General features: G+C 42.9%; 1 protein-coding gene across 1 annotated transcript; it reads left to right on the top strand.

Moving 5' to 3' along the window:
- Positions 1-397: 397 nt before the first annotated feature.
- LOC147663632 (general transcription factor II-I repeat domain-containing protein 2B-like) lies at positions 398-2284 on the top strand. Its single transcript, XM_086950318.1, has one exon. The coding sequence runs from the start codon at positions 398-400 to the stop codon at positions 2282-2284; it is 1887 nt and encodes a 628-aa protein (XP_086806444.1).
- Positions 2285-19717: the final 17433 nt, after the last annotated feature.

Genomic DNA, 19717 nt, shown 5'->3' on the forward strand with positions numbered 1-19717 from the left:
GAGGTCGATAAAATGAGTTGGCTAGCAATAAAAATCTGTTATTCAGCGCTAAGATACCTATGAGTGAAGGTGCGCTGGTATGTACGTGTGTGTGTGTGTGTGTGTGTGTGTGTGTGTGTGTGTGCATGCCATTTATTTCAAATCCCTATTGAGTGACACATTTCCTGCATTCCTTTGGTGTTGCTCACAGATCTGTTGCGAGAAGTGGTGTCGGTCCAGCGGTCGTGACGCAGTGTCGGTCCAGCGGTCGTGACGCAGTGTCGGTCCAGCGGTCGTGACGCAGTGTCGGTCCAGTGGTCGTGGGGCGCATCGGTCGTGGGGTGACGTCGGGTGGAAAATCAGATTCCTGGTACTTGTTACTGATTGCATAGTAACAAACTAGCTGGAGAGCTCCGCGATGGCCTACAGTCCAGTTTCTAAGGCTTGCAAACGACCCAGATCAGTACAGAGTGAACACAGAACCTTCCGGGAAGCGTGGGAAGAAGAGTACTTGTTTGTGGAATGCCCAAAAGAAAAGGCCACCTGTTTGCTTTGCAAAGAGAAAGTAAATGTTCTTAAGAGGTATAACCTTGAACGGCACTACAGAACGCGGCACTCTGGATTCACTGCGAACTTCCCACTGAACTCAAAACTGCGTTCTGCAAAAGTGGCATCATTAAAGCAAGCACTTCTTTCCCAGCAGAAGATCTTCCTTTGCCAGATGAAAGAATCTGAGGCTGTTACAGAAGCGTCTTTCAAAATTTGCTACTTGCTTGCCAAACATAAAAAACCTTTCACAGATGCAGAGCTGATGAAGCAATGTTTCCTTTCCGCAGCAGAAATTTTATTTGACAGCTACACTAATAAAGCCAGCATTTTAAAGGAAATTGGTTCATTGCAGCTATCAGATTCAACATGTGCACGCAGAATAGAGGCAATGGGACAAAACGTCAAGGAGCAGGTGATCCAAGCAGTCAGAGAGTCACCGTTCTACAGCATTGCCATGGATGAGTCAACAGACATAGGCGATGTGGCCCAGTTATTAGTTTGGGTGAGGTATCTGGACCAATCGCTTCATCCCAAAGAAGAGCTCCTCTGCCTTCTACCACTGCAAGGGCACACAAGAGGAGAAGATGTACTGGACAGTATGTGTAACTACTTTAAAACAAATGACATACCACTGAACACTCTTGTCAGCATAACAACGGATGGGGCTCCTGCCATGGTAGGCCATGACAGAGGCTTCGTATCTATGCTTAAAAAGAAGCTCATAGGACAGACTGTGATAGACTACCACTGCATTATTCATCAGGAAGTGTTGTGTGCAAAATTAAAGCATGGAGAACTGAATAATGTCCTAAAAGGTGCAGTGAAAATTGTTAATTTTATCCGTGCCAAAGCTCTGAACCATAGACTTTTTAAAGCAATGCTGCAGGAATCTGAAGCGGAACAAACCGACGTCTTGATGCACACTGACGTGCGTTGGCTAAGCAAAGGGAAGGTTCTGGAGCGGTTCATCGCATTGCTTCCTGAAATTGTACTCTTTGTGAACAGTAGAGGCCAATCGTTCCCAGAACTAACCAATGTGAAATGGCTTGTTATGCTCCATTTTCTTTCAGATCTTTTCACACATTTTAATACTCTCAATTTGACCCTGCAAGGTAAACAACAGCTTGTGTGCTCCCTCATGAATGGTATTTATGCTTTTGAAAGTAAGCTTGTGCTATTCAAAGAACAACTGGATGAAAGTGACTTCACCCACTTTCCAAAACTGTTGGCTGTAATGCAGAGGTTTCCAGAGGCACAAGAAATTCTGGCAAACCTTGACCCTGGTGCATGTCTTGAGGAAATTTCTGGGGAGATCAAACGACGATTTTCGCAGTTCAGAGCCCTCACCCCTCTGTTCAGGCTGGTTGAAAACCCCTGGATGGTGAGTGCACGGAATCTTGATGTTGTTGCCCTTATTGGCATGGAAAGGGCTCAAGCAGAACTAGAGCTCATTGACATGCAGCACAATTCAGCCCTTGAAGCATCTTTTTTGGGGCAAGCACCAGAAGAATTCTGGAAAATTGTGCCCCCTGACAAGTTTCCTCTTCTTGTTACAGTGGCCCAGAAGGTACTTTGTATGTTTGGGTCAACCTATGCTTGCGAATGTTCATTTTCCACAATGGGACTGTTGAAGAGCAAACTTAGAAATAAACTTACAGACATACATCTGGAGCAGCTCTTAAGGCTTGCCGTTTCCAACTTGGTACCAGATTACCGAAAACTAATTGGTGACATGAAATGTAAAATAAGTTCATAGTGTTTGTGTTTAACATATCTATTTTTGGGACTCTGAAGCCTATGCTGCACTGGGCATGTGCTGAATATCCGGTTGCTGCAAATTGCCATTCAATCCCACTTAAGATTGCCCTTGTCTGCTAATAAAAAAAATATTATAAACATGTGCTGCATGTAGTTACATCTGCTTTGGAAATACAGCATTGTCTAGTAATGTTTTGAAACAGGACATTTTTTTTTTACCCCCTCTAGCCCCGCCCCCAATGACCCCGCCCCCCAAATGACCCCGCCCCCACCAGTGCGGCCCTCGGCCACAAACCACACTGTAAATTCGGCCCCCGAGAGAAAGTTTGTGAGTACCCATGGTGTAGAAGAAAGAGGTAAAAAAGACTTAAAAATCGAGGTACACAAACAAACTAAAAGGGGGGAGGAATTGTGTTGGAAAGATCAAAGTCTAAAGATAACTACTAAATCCTGCTGGTTAAATTGGAAAAACGAAATAGGGAATGCTATGAAATATAAATGTCGTGTAGAATAGTATCAATAAACATTTGTGGACTCAATGAGATCAATAAGAGGTTAAAAGCTGCGTCACTGTTAAAATCTTTTAAACCGGATTTAGTGTGCCTTCAGGAAACACACATTGAGGGCACTAAGGTCTACTTACTTGATCAACTAGGTTTTAATGTTCTTGCAAAAACTAATCAGAAAACCAAGACAAGAGGAGTGGCGATACTGGGCAGGAAACAGGATACAATAGTTAAGAGAAAGCTGGAGGACAAATGGGGAAGATGGGTTATAGTTGAATTATTGTTTAGGGGGGAAACCTTTACGCTTGTTTCAGTCTATGGCTCTACTGGAGATGACCCAGACGTTCCTCAATTCCTAGATGCAGAACTTGCTCAGTGGCCTGAGCCTATTATATTATGCGGCGACCTGAATTTTCATGATTCAGATAGTAGTTTTTTAGACCCTAACAGGAAGTATGCGGGGAGGAAAAAAAGAACCTATAGGGCTCTAGCAGATTTAGCAAGGAATAACTCTCTAGAGGATCCTTGGGTACATTGCCATCCGAATCTCGACGGGAGTACTTTCTTTTCAGCGCCCCATCAGATCTTAGTCAGGCTGGATTATTTTTTAATTACAAGAGGGCTGCTAGACGGTGCGAGGATAGTAAGAGAACCAAGGATCATATCAGATCACAGTCCGTTAGTGTTAGATGTAAATATTGGGCAAAGGAGAAATAAGAAGCCGTCGCAATGGACATTCGACAGAGCACTCCTTCAGGATCATAAATATAGGGAAAGAATGGCTGAATGGATTAAGGAATTTTGGGTAATTAATAGAGGTACTTCATCGCCAGGGATTGTGTGGGATGCTTTTAAAGCTGGAATACGAGGAGAGACCCTTAGTTATGTTATTAGAACGCAAAGAAGAGAAAGGGAGGAACTAGGAAGAAATAACGAATCAATTAGAGAGGCAGAGGAGGAACTCATGTTGGCTATACAAGCGCACACACCAGTTGAGCAGATATTGTTAAAACTAGTCGCTCTCAAAGCAGTGGTCATGGAAGGGATGGCAAAAAAGACGGTGGAGAAATATTTAGCCAATAAAGAAAAGGCGTATGAACTCAGCGAAAGAGTGGGTCATATATTAGCGGTGCGAGCTAGACAAAGAGATGGGATGGCTGATATTAAGGAGATCAAAAATGGTCAAGGAATTAAAGTTAAGGGTGCAGAACAGATTAGAGAGGTTTTTAGGCAGTTTTATACGGAATTATATCAGGCAGATGGGCATGGAAGAGAGGAGGACATGAGGGCATATCTGAGGAATATTGAGCCATCATACTTGGAGGAGTCAGACAAAATGGAGCTGGAAGAGAAACTCAAGGTGGATGAACTTGTTGAAGCGTTGAGGGAACTCCCATCTGGGAAGGCTGCTGGCCCGGACCAGATTCCAATTGAATTTTATAAGGTCTTTCAGACCTCTCTGCTAGCAGACATGTTTAATATAATGGCGTCAGCACAACTGGGTGAAACTGTTCCATGTTCTTGGGGTGGCGCAGACATCATTGTTATCCCAAAAAAAGGTAAACCGCCAGATGTCCCAGGCTCTTACCGACCCATCACCTTAATGAACGCCGATGTCAAGGTGTTTTCAAAAATATTGGCAAAAAGATTATCTAAGATAATTGAATCTTTAGTTACACCCTCTCAGCATGGATTTATTCCAGGGAAAGGAACAACCCACCATACTAGGCAGGTAATTACGGCATTTGATGTAGCAGACATCCTGGAAGATCCAATGGCAGCGGTGTTTCTTGACGCTGAAAAGGCTTTCGATAGGGTCTCATGGGGTTATCTATGGGATGCTCTAAGGTGGCACGGTATAGGACCAGGATTTATAAAGGCTCTGCAGACGCTATACATAGCCCCGACGGCCAAGATAAGAGTCAATAGAGGTTACTCAGCCGCAGTTAACATCCAGAGAGGTACAAGGCAGGGTTGTCCCTCTTCTCCCTTACTGTTTGCTCTATATCTTGACCCTTATATTCGTAAATTGGAAACGAATCAACAAATATTACCATTAGTACTAAACGGTTGTAGACTTAAATCACTAGCCTACGCGGACGACGTCGCCATCTTGACTCCAGATCCTGTAGCCGCCATCAGGGCAATTGAATCAGAAGCTGAGAGGTTTGGCCAGTTCTCTGGGTATAGTTTGAACACAACTAAAACACAGATAGTTAAAAATCAGTGGGTAACGTGTAATGATGTAAGAGTGACAAATATGGCAACTTATCTAGGGGTGCAAATGACGGCAGAAGTAAGTAAAATTGTGGAAAAAAATATGGATCCCTTGATAACTCAAATGAAAAAAGATCTAGAAAGAATGAACAATTTACACCTGTCGCTAGTTGGTTGCACAAATATTATCAAAATGATGATTTTACCCAAATTTTTGTATGTATTCAGGGCTGTACCATTGTTGATTGAAGCCAGCTGGTTTAATTGCATAGAGGCTATATGTAACAGGTTTATATGGGCCCAAGGTAAAACCCGGAGAGCTTATAGGTACATGACACTCCCTAGAGAAAAAGGGGGATGGGGGGCACCAGATTTTCGCTTATATTATATGGCCTCTGTGCTGCAATATATTCAAGGCCTTATTGGTGGAAGCCCTGACGATGTTAGAATGCAGAAAATGTCTACAGATGTGTATGCTGTTGCCCTAGGGGTAAATGCTGAGAACTGCTTTTTAAAGTGCATTGATTATAGCTATTTCAAGAGGACTAAGTTTAAAACTGTTAAAGCGGCTGTTACGACATGGAATGCATTCTTGAAGAGGGTAAAACTTGGGAGGTATAACATATATGTCTTATTAAATAATAATAGGTCACTTCCCAAGGAAATTTTTGGAGATCATACTATGGCAGAGTGGGCACTAAAGGGGGTTACGCAAATTGGAGATTTATATACACAAGATGGCTTTATGCAATTTTCAGAGTTGAGAGGAAAATACGGCTTAGATAATAGGGGATTTTTCAAATATCTACAGGTTAGAAGTTTCCTTAATAATAAGGTTGGGGGCCCGGCAGGTTTTAATAAAATGGAAATAATGGAGAAAATTAAACTGTCGGGGGATTGTACCATCAAGTCCTTTTATGCAGCATTGGTGAAAGACAAGCAGGATGATTTAGTTAAATTTAGTAAAAAATGGGAAGATAAACTGGGTATTGATACTAGACTTTTTTATGATTCTTTGAATTTTGGATCTACGATATTATGTGCTGCCCCGCTGCAATCGCAGCATTATAAAACATTGTACTCTTTGTACTTTACTCCTGCAAAGATTGCGAAATGGGGAGGGAATCAAGGAATCAATTGTCCCAGATGTAATGAACTGGAAGCTGATAGCGTACACATCTTTGCTACATGTCCACAACTAAGAACTCTGATTAGGGAAATTGAGGGGTTTTTGGCGAACTCACTGGATATTGAGATATCTCTTACACCAGTTTGGATTATGTTAGGGGTGAGTGATGACGAGCAGACTCAATATGCTGAATTCCTTTTTGTAGTAATGGCTGTCTATAGACTAACAATAGCCAGGGCATGGCTAGATAAAAGCCCTCCGAAAATGCAAAGTTGGTTGGCAAATACCCTATATGCATATAATATAGAGGAAAATTTTTTTGCCCGAAAGGGGAGGAGTGGAAGACGTTTGGGGAGAAGAATTTGGGAGCCATTATGTAAATGGAAAGAGAGACAAAGAAGGAATAGCTAGGGGGAGGGGTAGGTAGTTGCCTTTACTTTGATGTCGAGTTTTTTATTTATTTATTTATTTATTTTTTCTTCACTGATTTCGGACTTTGTTCACTAATTATAGTTGATTTGTATAATTGTGTACATTGTGTTTGGTCGGATTTATGGTATAATTTATCTGTTAGTATTTAAGACTTGTGATATAGGTAATGCTCATAATTCATTGTTGTAATGAAGTAAAATAAAAAAATCTTATAAATAAAAAAAAAAAAAAAAGCAGCAAAACTCAGAAAAGTGGATACAATTTGGCCAAGACGAGCATAAAGCTTCGTTGTTCGTGAATGATATTCATTATGACATTATCAGATCCGCAACGGTCCCTAACAGCACTGCTAAGGGAGCTGGAATGCTTTGAAGGAGTAGCTGGCTTATGCATTAATTTGACAAAATCCTTCCTATGCAATTTGACACTCACAGAGGAGGTAATGGAGGGTTAGGTGGAATCTACACCCATTCCAATGGGCAAAGAAAGAGCTAACATATCTAGGGATAAGACTGACCCCCAAAATGTCAGGATTGTTTGCTGCTAACTACCCCCCTCCTGCGACAGCTCCGAGCCGACCTTAAGAGATGGGCGCCCCTTTTTCTCTCCTGGATAGACTGAATCTATGCCCTCAAGTTAATGGTCCTCCCAAAATTCATACATTTATTTCATAGCCTACCTATCGAGCTAGAGGAGACTTCCTTCAAGAAGCTCACTCAATAGTAAAAAAAAATTATAGTGCAAAATAAAAGCCAAAGGCTACCATTCACTCTCCTTAGAAAGCCCAATGACGAGGGGGGATTGTCACTCCCAGACTTAACATTATATTTTAAAGAGGGGCAGCTACGCATCATAGTGTAATCGTCGCAGCGAGAATCGGACAAACATTGGTTATGTATGGACTGTGCGATCACGGGGAGGGTGATATAGGATTTATTATGGAATCCAAAGGCGGACCGTCCGTCTAATGCATACAGAAGAACACCCACCAAGACGACTCTTAAAACGTGTGATAATGTTCTCAAGCAGACCGAGTGGACTTCGTTCCAATCTCCATTCACCCCCATTCATTGCAATCCTGCCTTCCCGCCTGTTTTGTAACCGGGCCCGTTCGACACATGGATGGAGGGGCGGTGTCTCACCCTGTCTAATATTTTCCATAATTGTGATATTTTAACATTTGAGAACTGCCAAAAAGAATTCCACCTACCCAATACAAAATGTTATCACTACATGCAAATACGAGACTTGGCTTTGCAATTGGTGGTTAGAGAAGGGGCGACGAGAGAACTCACAACGCTAGAGCATTTTGTGAAAGGGGAAGGCACAGTGAAGGGGGTGATTTATTTTCTGTATTCTCTTCTCTGGCATACACTGCCTTCTATATGTCTGGGAAACCTTGAATTCTGGGAACATACATTAGACCAGGAGATTTCAGACACACAATGGGAGGTCCTCTGGAGAGACATAAAAAATCACAGCCACTCGCTGGGTCAACGTGAGGCACAATATATGACACTATGCGATGGTACCTTTACCCCACAGAACTAAAGAAAATATTTCCTAACACGTTGGAGTTTTGTTGGAGAGGATTCAGAATGATAGGAGACCTCCGCCACATATGGTGGGACTGCCCAACCATCCATCCTTTTTGGTTGGAAATCCTGCTCAAATCAAAGAAATATTAGGTTATCTCATTCCCACATCCTCAAGTTTTGCACTTTTTGACCTTAGAGACTCAGAATTGAAATTCCAAACAAAAGCAGACCAGGCCATAGTGTGGGTATGTCTCGGGGGTGCCAAAACAGCAATGGCGCCCGCGTGGAAAAAATTGATGCAGCATCTCTCACACAATGGCATGCTCAACTATGGCAAGCGCTAACCATGGAACGGATGAGTGACATTTATAGGGATGAGTTCAAAAACTTTGAATACTCATGGGTCCACTGGTGAAATTTCTGTCAAAAGGCCTCCCGCTGACAACCTGCCCCATGAGAGTAAGAGCTCTACATCTGTTCCAATTCTAAACCAATGCGCTCAACGCCAGGAGAACGCTCTCCATAAAGCTCCCAGCATCTACCAAGACACCCAGACTCCCTAAGGGCTTAGCTAGTTAGGCTCTTCCCTCTCTGTCTCTATCTTTTTTTCTTATCTCACCTTTTCTATCTATCTCTTTCTCTTTGTCTTTCTGGTTTCTTATGTTGCTGTGGATAAATCATTGCTGTGGATTTCTTCTCTACGTTATATGTAAATCGGGACTACCCAGTTCATCAGGTTTAGTCTGAAGAGATAACCCCATTGCTCTCCCTCCCTTATAGGCAAATGAAAGCAACAATATAAGCAAGATTGTCAGAATAAGGCTTGGTGGGTAGGGGAAGGCTATAGAGTAAAGGAAGGGAGATCTTTTAGGAAAACATATTTAGTAATTTTATTATGTACGTTATACCCATTTATAATGTGGGTCTTTAATGGTTATACACGAAGAGATTACAAGGAGGAAAATGACTTGAACTATCCAGCAGAATCCAATCTTGGAATTTGAGTAACAATAGAGGCAAAGAGTTCAATACATTTGATGTATTGCAATGTTTATTTCTTGGATCTGGAAAACTCAATAAAAACAAGTTTGACAAAAGAATCGACCAAACATATATTGGAAACTGTCAATCACAGAAATCTTGTACCTCTATACAATTGTTGTTAGAAAACCAAAATACTGAATGCCAGTAAAAATAAAGTAGCCTCTCTCAGTGGGGAAATATGGCGGCGGGTTAGTCTGGTTGCAAGCTCGCTCTCCTCTCCTCCATATTCCGAGTTAAACCCCCTGAGCCTTTCTCTAAAGGAAACAAACTTACACGCTCTCCCTCTGTGAGTTTCTGCTCTCCCACTGCTACTACTTCATTGCCTCAGTGGTCCGATTCTCTTAGTGGCGTCCTGTGTGCCTTTGTCTCCGGTGCCTTCCCTGGCAGCTCCCCGTGGCCGGCGGGGCTTCGCTCCACCATTTCTCTGGCCGGCGGAAGGGGCACAGTGGCTCCTTGGAGACAGGGAGACTCTGCTTTTTTTTTAGGACTTTTGTTCTTTCTGTCCCTGAAGTCTGAAAATGCCTCAGAGCTGGCTGGCGGACTCACCTCAGCTCCATGCATCATCAGGGGCAGCTGTTTCAGGCTACACATGGCATTTGCCTTGATAGGCGTGCTGCTTCAAGGATCTCTTTCCGGGGTACTCCAGGCAGGAATTGTCCCTGTCGGGTACCCCGTTTGGTAAATTGTACCACTGGCAGCTTTGAGAGGACTGAGTTGTTGGGCAGACTATCACTCCACAGCTACACCATCATTAAGTAACCCTCAACTCTCATCTGCCTCTTCAGTCTCTTCCTTTTCCTTGCCCATGAGCCCTAGATGTGTCAAGTGCTTCAATAGCAGGGAACCAAGTACTGCTCTCCCTCCTAAGCAGACAGCCCGGAGAAGAGGGAAAGCAAAGCCTACTAAACCAGCCGCTCCGCAAGATGAACAAGAAATACAGGGGGAGCACGTGGCACACTTGTTTTCTCTGAGACTGCTGACTTCACTATTTTACACCCACAGACTGAGGGTTTAGTTGGTGAAAAAGGGATAGAGGTCCCTAGTAGATACGCTTTGCAAAATAAAACCTTCAGTATCCTGGGGTCTCTTGTAAGCTCTACCATCATTCCATCTGCCCCTATCTTTGGGAAAACTGTGACTTAAAAGCCCAGCAGAAAAACAGAAGGGAATCTGTCTCTTAATTCTCAAAATCCCTCTTCAATTCCCTCAGCACAACAGTGAAAGGGAGCACCTCAAGTTCGGATAACCCCGTCCCTTAGATATTATTTTAAGATACACACTAAAATCCAACAGGCTGGTCCAATCCAACCAGAGGCAGTGGAGTCATATCCAGATAAGGGTTCTGGGCCGAGGCTCCTGGAGTAGGCATGGATCCTTAAAAGGATAATACCCACAGCAGAGGGGGCGGTGCACTTCAATATTCCTACTTCAAATAGGTTTCAGGTTCCTGTTGAGATAAGCCAAGCTTCCACCTTGATTGCCCCTGGAGACCTACCAACCCTAAATAGTGCTAAAGAACTGGAATTGGCACGTATTTTAGGGGCTTTATCTTCAGAGATAAGAAACAAGTCGCTATCTCGGAAAAGAATCAGGCAAAAATTCAAGATTCTTGGGAGACCATAGAGGTTAAAATGTCAGCAGTTACGGAGAGAATCTGTGTTATGGAAGCCTCAGTTGAGGCCCTCAATAAGGAAGTGGAGGCCAATTGTATTGAGGTACAATCATTAAAAAGTGGCGAGAAAGCCATGCTGGACAAAATGTAGTCTTTAGAAAATAACGCTAGGTTCTTAATATTCCAGAAGGTCTAGAGTGAAATAACATCAAAAGCTTTTTCATAAATGTATTAAAGGAGATTACTCCCACTATCAATCCACAAGACTTAGAGGCCAAACTCCAGAGAATTTACAGCGAACCCTTCTCGAAAAATCTGAACAGGAAAACTCCCAGGAGAATTTTGGTTAACTTCAAAACATATACACTAAAAGAGCAAGTGCTGTCTGGGGCTTTAAAAGCAGGTAGCTTCACTAAATTGGAGTGGTCTTTTCAGATTAGGTTGGATCTCTCGAGAATCACGCAGGACAGGCAATGGGAATTGATGAAATGTATGCCAATTTTAAGATCTTTAGGCGCAACAGTTCAACTGAGATTTCTGGCTGTGGTGGGTTAGTCTGTGACTGTCACCCACTGTCCGTTTTTATCAAGAAGACACAGAACAAGTGATGAGTATGGGAGAGCGTTTGTGTTTTTTATTGTGGTTCCCTTTATGTCCAGTGTTCCCAATACTTTTGGGGTAGACGGCCTTGAAGGAAAGTTACTAATAATCACAAGGAGAATGGACACTAGTTTCTGCAAAAACCATTAGTTTTTATCGAAAACCCTCATAGACTTCCTGGAATTATCGTAGCGGTATATCTTTTTTCCGCCCCATCAGGAGTCCTGGCAAAGTCATTGGGTCAACGATTAACGTGCAGGATGCCTGCCTCACCCGAGGCTACTTCTGGTGTATGCAGAAGTGTCCAGAAATCAAAAAAAGGGAGAAAAAATTAAGTAAAAAAATAATGACTTAGTCAAAAAGGAAAATTTTAATATAAAAGAAAGACTAGTCACTATCATTAAGAACCATTGTGATATGTAGGTAGTTGAGTTATTGGGCTACAATATCATTGCCAGGACTCCTGAAGGGGCGGAAAAAAGATATACCGCTACGATAATTCCAGGAAGTCTATGAGGGTTTTCGATAAAAACTAATGGTTTTTGCAGAAACTAGTGTCCATTCTCCTTGTGATTATTAGTAACTTGTATAGGGGAACCGAATGGACTCCTTATCCTCTTCCCTCCTTTTTTGATATTGGCCTTGTAGGAAAGGCCACAACAAAACAAATATGATGCTATATACATATATATGGGAATGGTGTACCCATCTACAGTTCCCTACTCCCGTGATGTGCCTAAGTGAGGGGAAGGGTTGAGGTGCTCACAGCTTGGTGCCCCGTAGTCCAGCCCACCAGCCCCGAAAAGAATAGAAACCAGGCCCTTGCCTGAACCAATGGTCCTCTTGGACCGCGGGGAGGGAAGTCGCTGCCTCCTTGCTGGAGTACCAGACTCCGGGGCACTGCTCCAAGAGCGGACAACTTTGTCTTCTTCCACCTCATCTCAGGATGGGTTCCTGGTCTGTGGTATCTCCGGGGCTCTTCTCCAGCATCTCAACCTCTTCTCCTGGGTCCATCCTCTCGAGTCCCTCTTGTTCCCCGCATACAGCGATGGTTGTCCTCAGCTTCAGACAGGCATTTTCAGCACCGCCTCCGGGGCTTGCTGTTGCCGGTGTGTGGCTTCCGGTGGCTCTGTCTGGACTGCCTAGTCTACTTCCGGCCAGAGTACCTCGTCCGCCATGTTGGAGTGGTCAGGCCATGCCGATGTGTGGGGGAATCTACCACACCAGCCCTACTTAAGGTCATGTGGAAGAACAAAAGGCTTAACTTTAGTGATCCCAAGGGATTTTCATTGATCAAGTAAACGCTTAGGTATGGTTGTTTGGTTGTTTGTTTGTTGTTTTCTTTTTTTGGTTAAAGTGAGCTCCAATGGGTAATCTTTTCATTATAACCAGATTATCTTTAGGGAGGGTTCCCTTGGGTGGTCTTGGTGGGGGGTGGGGGAGGGTCGGTAACATGAGAAGCAAATTAGTTCTGTACTTCACTGGGTGGGGAGCATATTAGGTAAAAAAGAAAATAAGTCCTCAGTATTCGGCTATTTTAAAGAAGAGTGTAAGTAAGAGTGGGGTAGGCCACCACCAAGTCGTTCAATTAGTGTAAGACACTGGATTTGATCAAACTTAAATGCCTATTCTGAACCCAATTAAAATCTTACCATGGAATGTTAATTGTCTCAGAGTAGCGGGTAGACGAAGGAGAATTCTCCAATATCTGAGCCAATCGAAATATGATAATATCATTTTACAGGAAACGCACCTAACTATTAATGAATGGGAGGTTGTTCGATCTAAGCAGAAATGGATTGAAAGTTCTTATCATACTTCCCAAACATGTTGCACAAAAGGAGTAGCTTTTATTTAAAAGAAAATTGGCTAAGGCGACCCCCAGGGACTTTTAAGGGTCGATGGATTATTGCCGATGTTAAGATCTAGAGTGAGTGGCTTGCTTTAGTGGGATACTATGGACCAAATATAGATGATGAAGCTCCTCTAAATGCTATCTATAACCATTTTCTAGAATCTAACTTTCCTATTATTATCGGAGGTGACTTTAATATTCTCCTGAATCCCTCTCATGATAGATCTAAAGGGGTGGGATTAGTACCCACTAAAACGTGTTCTTTTATCAGAGTTTTAATGGAAGACCTAGGCCTTATAGATAACCGGAGAGCAAAAATCAGGGGAATAAGGGGCCCTCCAAGTTTTACATTCCACAGTAAAAAAATATGGGCATTTTTCCAGAATCGATTTCCTCTTAGTAGATGCCAGGCTGACAAACAGTGTTAAATCAGTGAAACATATTCTGGAACATCTTTCAGATCACTGTGCTGTGCGGATGGAATTACAAATAGTGAGAGATTCATCGATTGGAAGATGGACCTTCGATAGAGCTCTACTTTCTGATGCATTAGTAATAATACATCCAAAAGAGTGTTTATTAATGAATGACTCCTCTGCCCCCCTACAGGTGATGCCTATAAGCATTTACTATAGGCAGATTTATAAGTCTTGTTGCAAAAAAAGCATAAGGAAACCAGAGCATTAATTGAAATTCTGGAAGCGGACATCACTAGAGCTCTGAGTGAAAAAGTTACCCAACAAGATAATCAAGAGCAGAGGGAGGAAAACACTAAGGTCCTAGCTAAAAGGCAGGCGTAAGTAGATTATTTAGATAGCATTACTAAAGGAAGACTAGCAAATGAGCTCATTATGAATATGGAAAAGAATGTGGAAAGCTCCTTGCTTGGAAATCTTGCATCAAGCAAACAAGGAATATAATTAAGGAGATTGCTAATGTAGAATTGGGGAGGTCTGCTCGGAGAACACTAGAATAGAACAAGCATTTGAGTCCTTCTTTCAAGATTTATATACAGAGGATCAGGTAGTCGCTGACACTCAAATTAAAAATGATGTTGATAGAATAACTCTACCCTCTTTTGTTGATGAGCAAGCTTTACAGTTGAACATTTCCCTAGAAGAACTTAAGGCTACAATGAAACATCTAAAAAGTGGTAGTGCCGTGGGGATAGAGGGTATCCCTAATGAGTTTTATATTTCCCTTGTTGAGGAAATTTCCTCTGTCTTAGTGAAATTATTTGATAGCATTTTCTCCGATGATATTCTGATCCCTAAGTCCTGGGATGAGGCAGCTGTTACCCTAATTTTGAAGCCTAATGAAGCCCCAAAAAATATGAGTCCTGTAGGCCAATGTCCCTGCTGAACTGCGACTAAAAAATCTATGTGCAAATTTTAGCAGGGAGGTTTAATCCTGTGATGGGTTTCCTGGTCCACCACGATCAGAACGGATGTATTAGGAGTCGTCAACTTCATGATTTAACCCATGAGCTGATTGGTGCAATTGACATCGCCTCAGCTAAAAAACTACCTCTTACCGGTTGTATGACGTTACAATGCATGCTCTTACCCCTCATGCCTTTGCAACACAAAACTTTACCCCGCGCAGGAAATTGGAATAGTTTAATTTACTATTCCAACTCCAGTATCTGCAACAGTAGGGAAGGGTTTGGAGTTAAATCCAACACCTTCCAAACCCTGCTACACACCTTTCAAGCTGCAACGGCATGCAGGGTAATGGCATGCGTTTTAACACTTGCAGTGTAACAGCTGTTTCCCCCCTTACCATCTTTGCATTTGGCATGGCCAAAGCCTTTGACAGGGTGAGTTGGCCCTTTTTATCCTATATGACTCACATATTTGGATTATGGGGATAAATTTGACCAGGGTGTCCCCTCTCCCCTTTACTTTTTGACTTATATATAGAACCCTTGGCTTGTAACATCAGGGCTAGTGAAATATTTGCTACGTTTGAATAGGAGGGGCGGGTGACAAAAGGAGCCCTCTATGTGGACGACTTGATGCTCTTTACAAGGGAGAGTCCTATTATACGGCCTAGGTTGGAGCAACTTTTGTTGGATTTTGGGAGGGTTTTCAGTTATTTAATTATTCCACAAAAACAGAAATTATGTCCAGGAATACAAAAGTAAGTATCCCATTGGTTAAACAACAAATTAGATATTTACGTGTACAAATTACACATGACATCACTAGATTAACCCAGGTAAACCTTGAATCAAAAAGGAAAGAGACAGGAACACTACTAAGATCATAGGGTAGTCTCCCGCTCTCCATATTGGGCCTCTCTAACCTGATCAAAATGTACATTTATCTTTGATGCAATTCCTTTATCTTTTAATCTTCCAGCATTAAAAGCTTTACAAAGTGACATAACCAGTTTTCTCTGGTCTAATAAGGGGGTGCAGATCACTTGGAGGAAACTAAGAAACTAAGAAGAACAAAGCAAGATGGAGGTATAGCTCGCTCTGACTTTCATTTTGATTGCTATGCTTTTCAACTAAAGAATGTAAGATCCCTCTAGTTTGGATCCTCTTGTTTTTCTCCTCTTCTCCAAGCCATGTCTAAAAATGCGCCCCAGGGTGGTGATGGTTTACTTTTCAAATTTGGGCATCTCAAATATTTCATAAAAGCCAAACGAAAGGTTTTGAGATCTGCCTGCGGACTCTGGTATCCGTTCAGAAAGACTATTAAGATCCCTTATTTGGATTTCTCTGGGCATGCACGCATTCCTTAAGGATAGTCTGTTGGCCCCATTATTGGAAGAAGGCATTGAGAAATGGGGTCAACTATTGCAAAACAACAACTATTTTCATCGGACTTCTTTAGTAACATTACAAACCAAAGGCTGTCCAGATTTAAATGTGATCAATTATCCAGCTGGCCCGTTAACCTGGGTAAGGATGGGGATGGAAATGAAGAATATGAGAACATTCTACACGGCCCACTCCATCAATGTAAAGAAGTATCTAAATGGTACTGGATATTAGTAAAAGTGGAGCCCCCACTAATGCCTATGGAGGAGCCCTGGAGAAGAGACCTGCCTTCGAACGACGTAACTTCTTTATGGCAAGTATTGATGCGCACCTTATGGAGTGTTGTTAAAGCTGCCCCTCTTAGAGGAACCATCTGTTTACACTCCACAGAGCATACTGGAACCCGAAGAGGCTTGCAAAGCTGGGAGATGAAGGTGTGAAGGTCTGTCTGAAGTGCGCCTCAGAGAATGCGGACGATCTGCATCTGTTTCGGCAGTGTCCTCGGATCAGGGCCTGTGGTACAATGTTGGTAAGACTATCTCAGAGGTCCTGGGGCAAGATATCAAGGTAAGCCTGTTTTTTATTATTTTTGGAGTTCTCCCAGAGTCGAGTCCTAGCTGTAAGCTTTCTAAACCCCAAGTTTTGCTCTTATTTATTTTAATACTTCTGGCAAGAAGAGAAATTTGTCTAGAATGGGTTTTGTCCCAGCCCCTCAGTTAAAAGAGTTCATAATTTGGATCATGTTTGTTTCTTGAGAAAAAGAACTGGATTTCAGCGGGCCTGAAAGGAGTGTGCTAATAAACTTGATAATACAACATCCTAAAAATGGTCCAATGATTATGAAATAAGTGAGATTAAGGGAAAGAGGCTGAATTTGGGGAATGTTGCTATGCTCCTCCTTATCGCCTCCCCAGGAGTCTTGTGGTTGGCTATTCTAGGAACCTTGGAGGTGGTAAAGTAACAGACGAGGCCGTGACCTCCCTCTGTAGAAACCGGGAAAGAGCCTATACCTGCTTAAAGACAATCCGCTTATTTATGAATGAGGACAAAATAAATAAACACATAAAGTAGCCTACTACATAAAGCTTTCATCTGAATTAAACCTATGACACCCACTGTACCTATATTAAGAAATAAAGTTGATATCCGCTGAAAAATGGGTACTGTAGAAAAAATGTTGCTATTGAAAGAGTTTACTCTGGATCAAACTGTTTGCAGAGAGTGAAACTCTCATGATAAAAAATATTTTTGAAGAAGAGTTGTAAAAAAAAGTGAAAGTGGGTAGGAACTCACTGCATACCTCATAAACACCTTGGTAGTTGTAGCTCAGCTTTTCACACAAAGTTCATATTATTTTTCAGCTAATGACATCTTTTGAAATTGTATCTCTAGAGAACAGTGTTTTGGGATTCCTCCCTCATCAGTAGAGAATATTTACGGGTTTCTGGGCATGCTGGCAATTTTCCCAGGTATAATCCCACTCATAGCAAGCAAGCATTTCAAAGGTAGTCGGCTTGGGGGCAGCTCATGAAGCTCATGAGAGGCTTTTATCAGTGAAAATCGGTAGGAATGCAATGCTTGCATGTAACAGTGCCATTACCCCATAGCATCTTGGCAGTTGTAGTTTCTCTTGACACCAGTGCTTCGGGATTCCTCACTCATCAATAGAGAATATTTACAGGTTGCTGTACATGCTGCCAATTTTCCCAGGTATAATCCCAGTCGTAGCGTGCAGGCTTTCCAAAGCTCATCAGCTTCTGGGCGACTCATAAGAGGCTTTTATCAGTGAAAGTCAGTAGGAACGCACTGCTTGCATGTAAGAGCGCCATTACCCCATAGCATCTTGGCAGTTGTAGTTTAGTTTTTCACACAAAGTTCATATTATTTTTCAGCTTATGCTGTCTTTAGAAATCGTACCTCTAGTCACCAGTGCTTCGGGATACCTCCTTCATCAGTAGAGAATCTATACAGTTTGCTGGACATGCTGACAGTTTTCTCAGTTATAATCCCACTCATAGCGTGCAGGCGTTTCAAAGATTGTCTGCTTTGGGGCAGCTCATGAGAGCCTTTTATCAGTGAAAGTGGGTAGGAACGCACTGCTTGCATGTAACAGCGCCATTACCCCCATAGTGTCTTGGTCGTTGTAGACCTCATAAGATGATTATTGGAGAAAAATAAATATAAAGAAGTTATTTGATTTACAGATATTTATTACTCATAATATCATTTTGGTGCTGGGGGATTGCAGTTATGAATGTTATGTCATCCCCATGTAGATGTATTCAAAATTGATTGATCAGTTTTACTTATGGCAGGCAACTCTGCCTAATGCACACATCTGATCACTGCTGACAGTCTTGGTTGGGGTTCTCACTCTCACATCACTAACATCAGTAGTTCAGGATGGGAAGCTCTTATAATGGAAAAGGTTGGAGACCCCTGTGCTAGATACTCGCTCTCGGATACTGCCTATACAATCCACCACTCGATTACCCACGGGCACCACAGGAAGACAGCACACAAGGAGGTTTGGGGTTTCTGCTGCAATTTTTATTTGAACTTTTTGTCTTTTTCATGCAAATCCCCATTTTAGACACAACTACAGCCCAATCTGCTGAATGGAATTACACCAAATTTCGCAGAAAATAGCTCTTGGTTTTAGAAAGAGCCCTTTATATGATTTGGTCTAAATCTGTTCAGTAGTCTTGGAGTTATTCAAAAAAGGTTTAAAGATATCTAGGGACATGAATCCTCCTCGAATCCGACAGTTCTCATAGTGAGATCTGATTGCATGCCATCACTTCAACCAGGAAGTGTGGGCAGCCATCTTGGGACTCGGACTCCGCAGAGTCCCAAGAAAAAAGGTGGGAAAAAAACAGAAGGGGGCAGGCAAGGAATACCCTGACCCCATAGGCCCTTGTGGTGGGAGTCCCTGTCACGTCAACCTCTTTTTTTATTTTCAATGTTGCCACAAAATCGCAGTGGATTCGCAAATTTGCGGTAAAATTGAAAAGAAAACAAGCCCTGTCTCCTGCTCTTGTTTTATATATGCCCCCCGGAGGGGGCCAGGTCCAGGAGGGTGCAGTTAATTTTATAAAGGGGACACACGTAGCACCCCTCCCAAGGCTGATTTTGGCTCAGAGTACTGCCACCTTCCTGGGCTGGGCCAAATGAATTAAAGGAGAGGGGGGCCTGGGCTCATGTGGCCCCCCTTCCTGGCCCTACTGGGCCCTGAGGACAACCACCTTCCTCTGGCCAGGCTATGCATTTAGAAGGGAGGAGGCTGTGCGGCTCCCCTCCCAGAGCCAATAATGGACCTGGGGATCCCATTCCCCCAGGGCCAAGCTCAGCTATTCCTTGGTGTGCCTATCCCTCTGGAACTTAATGGTTTTCTTGCCCTCACTAGTGCAATCAGGGAAACCTCTGTTTGCTTTTGCTTGGCGGGAGCAATTTAAAGCTCCCGCCAAGCAAGAGCAAACAGTAAGTCAACACCTAGCTGGCGGGAGCAGGAAAAATGCTCCCGCCCTCTGGGAGTGAACTTTTTAGCGGTTCCTCTGTCTACTGTCAAGCGGGAAGGAAAACAAATGAAAAAATTGCTCCTGCATGCAAGGAGCAGCAATTTTTGCTGCTCTCTGCATGTGGGAGCAATACTGACACCTGCTGGGGGGAAGGAGCTGGCTTGGGCAGCAGAGGCATTGAGTCTCCCCCCTGCGCGTCCCCCAACAAAG

Source organism: Lissotriton vulgaris, unplaced genomic scaffold (genome assembly GCF_964263255.1).
Source record: "Lissotriton vulgaris unplaced genomic scaffold, aLisVul1.2 SCAFFOLD_5078, whole genome shotgun sequence".
NCBI lineage: Eukaryota > Metazoa > Chordata > Amphibia > Caudata > Salamandridae > Lissotriton > Lissotriton vulgaris.

Bases quoted from the DNA above. Each gene is read 5' to 3' on its own strand.
- LOC147663632 (XM_086950318.1), top strand. From the start codon at position 398: ATGGCCTACAGTCCAGTTTCTAAGGCTTGCAAACGACCCAGATCAGTA.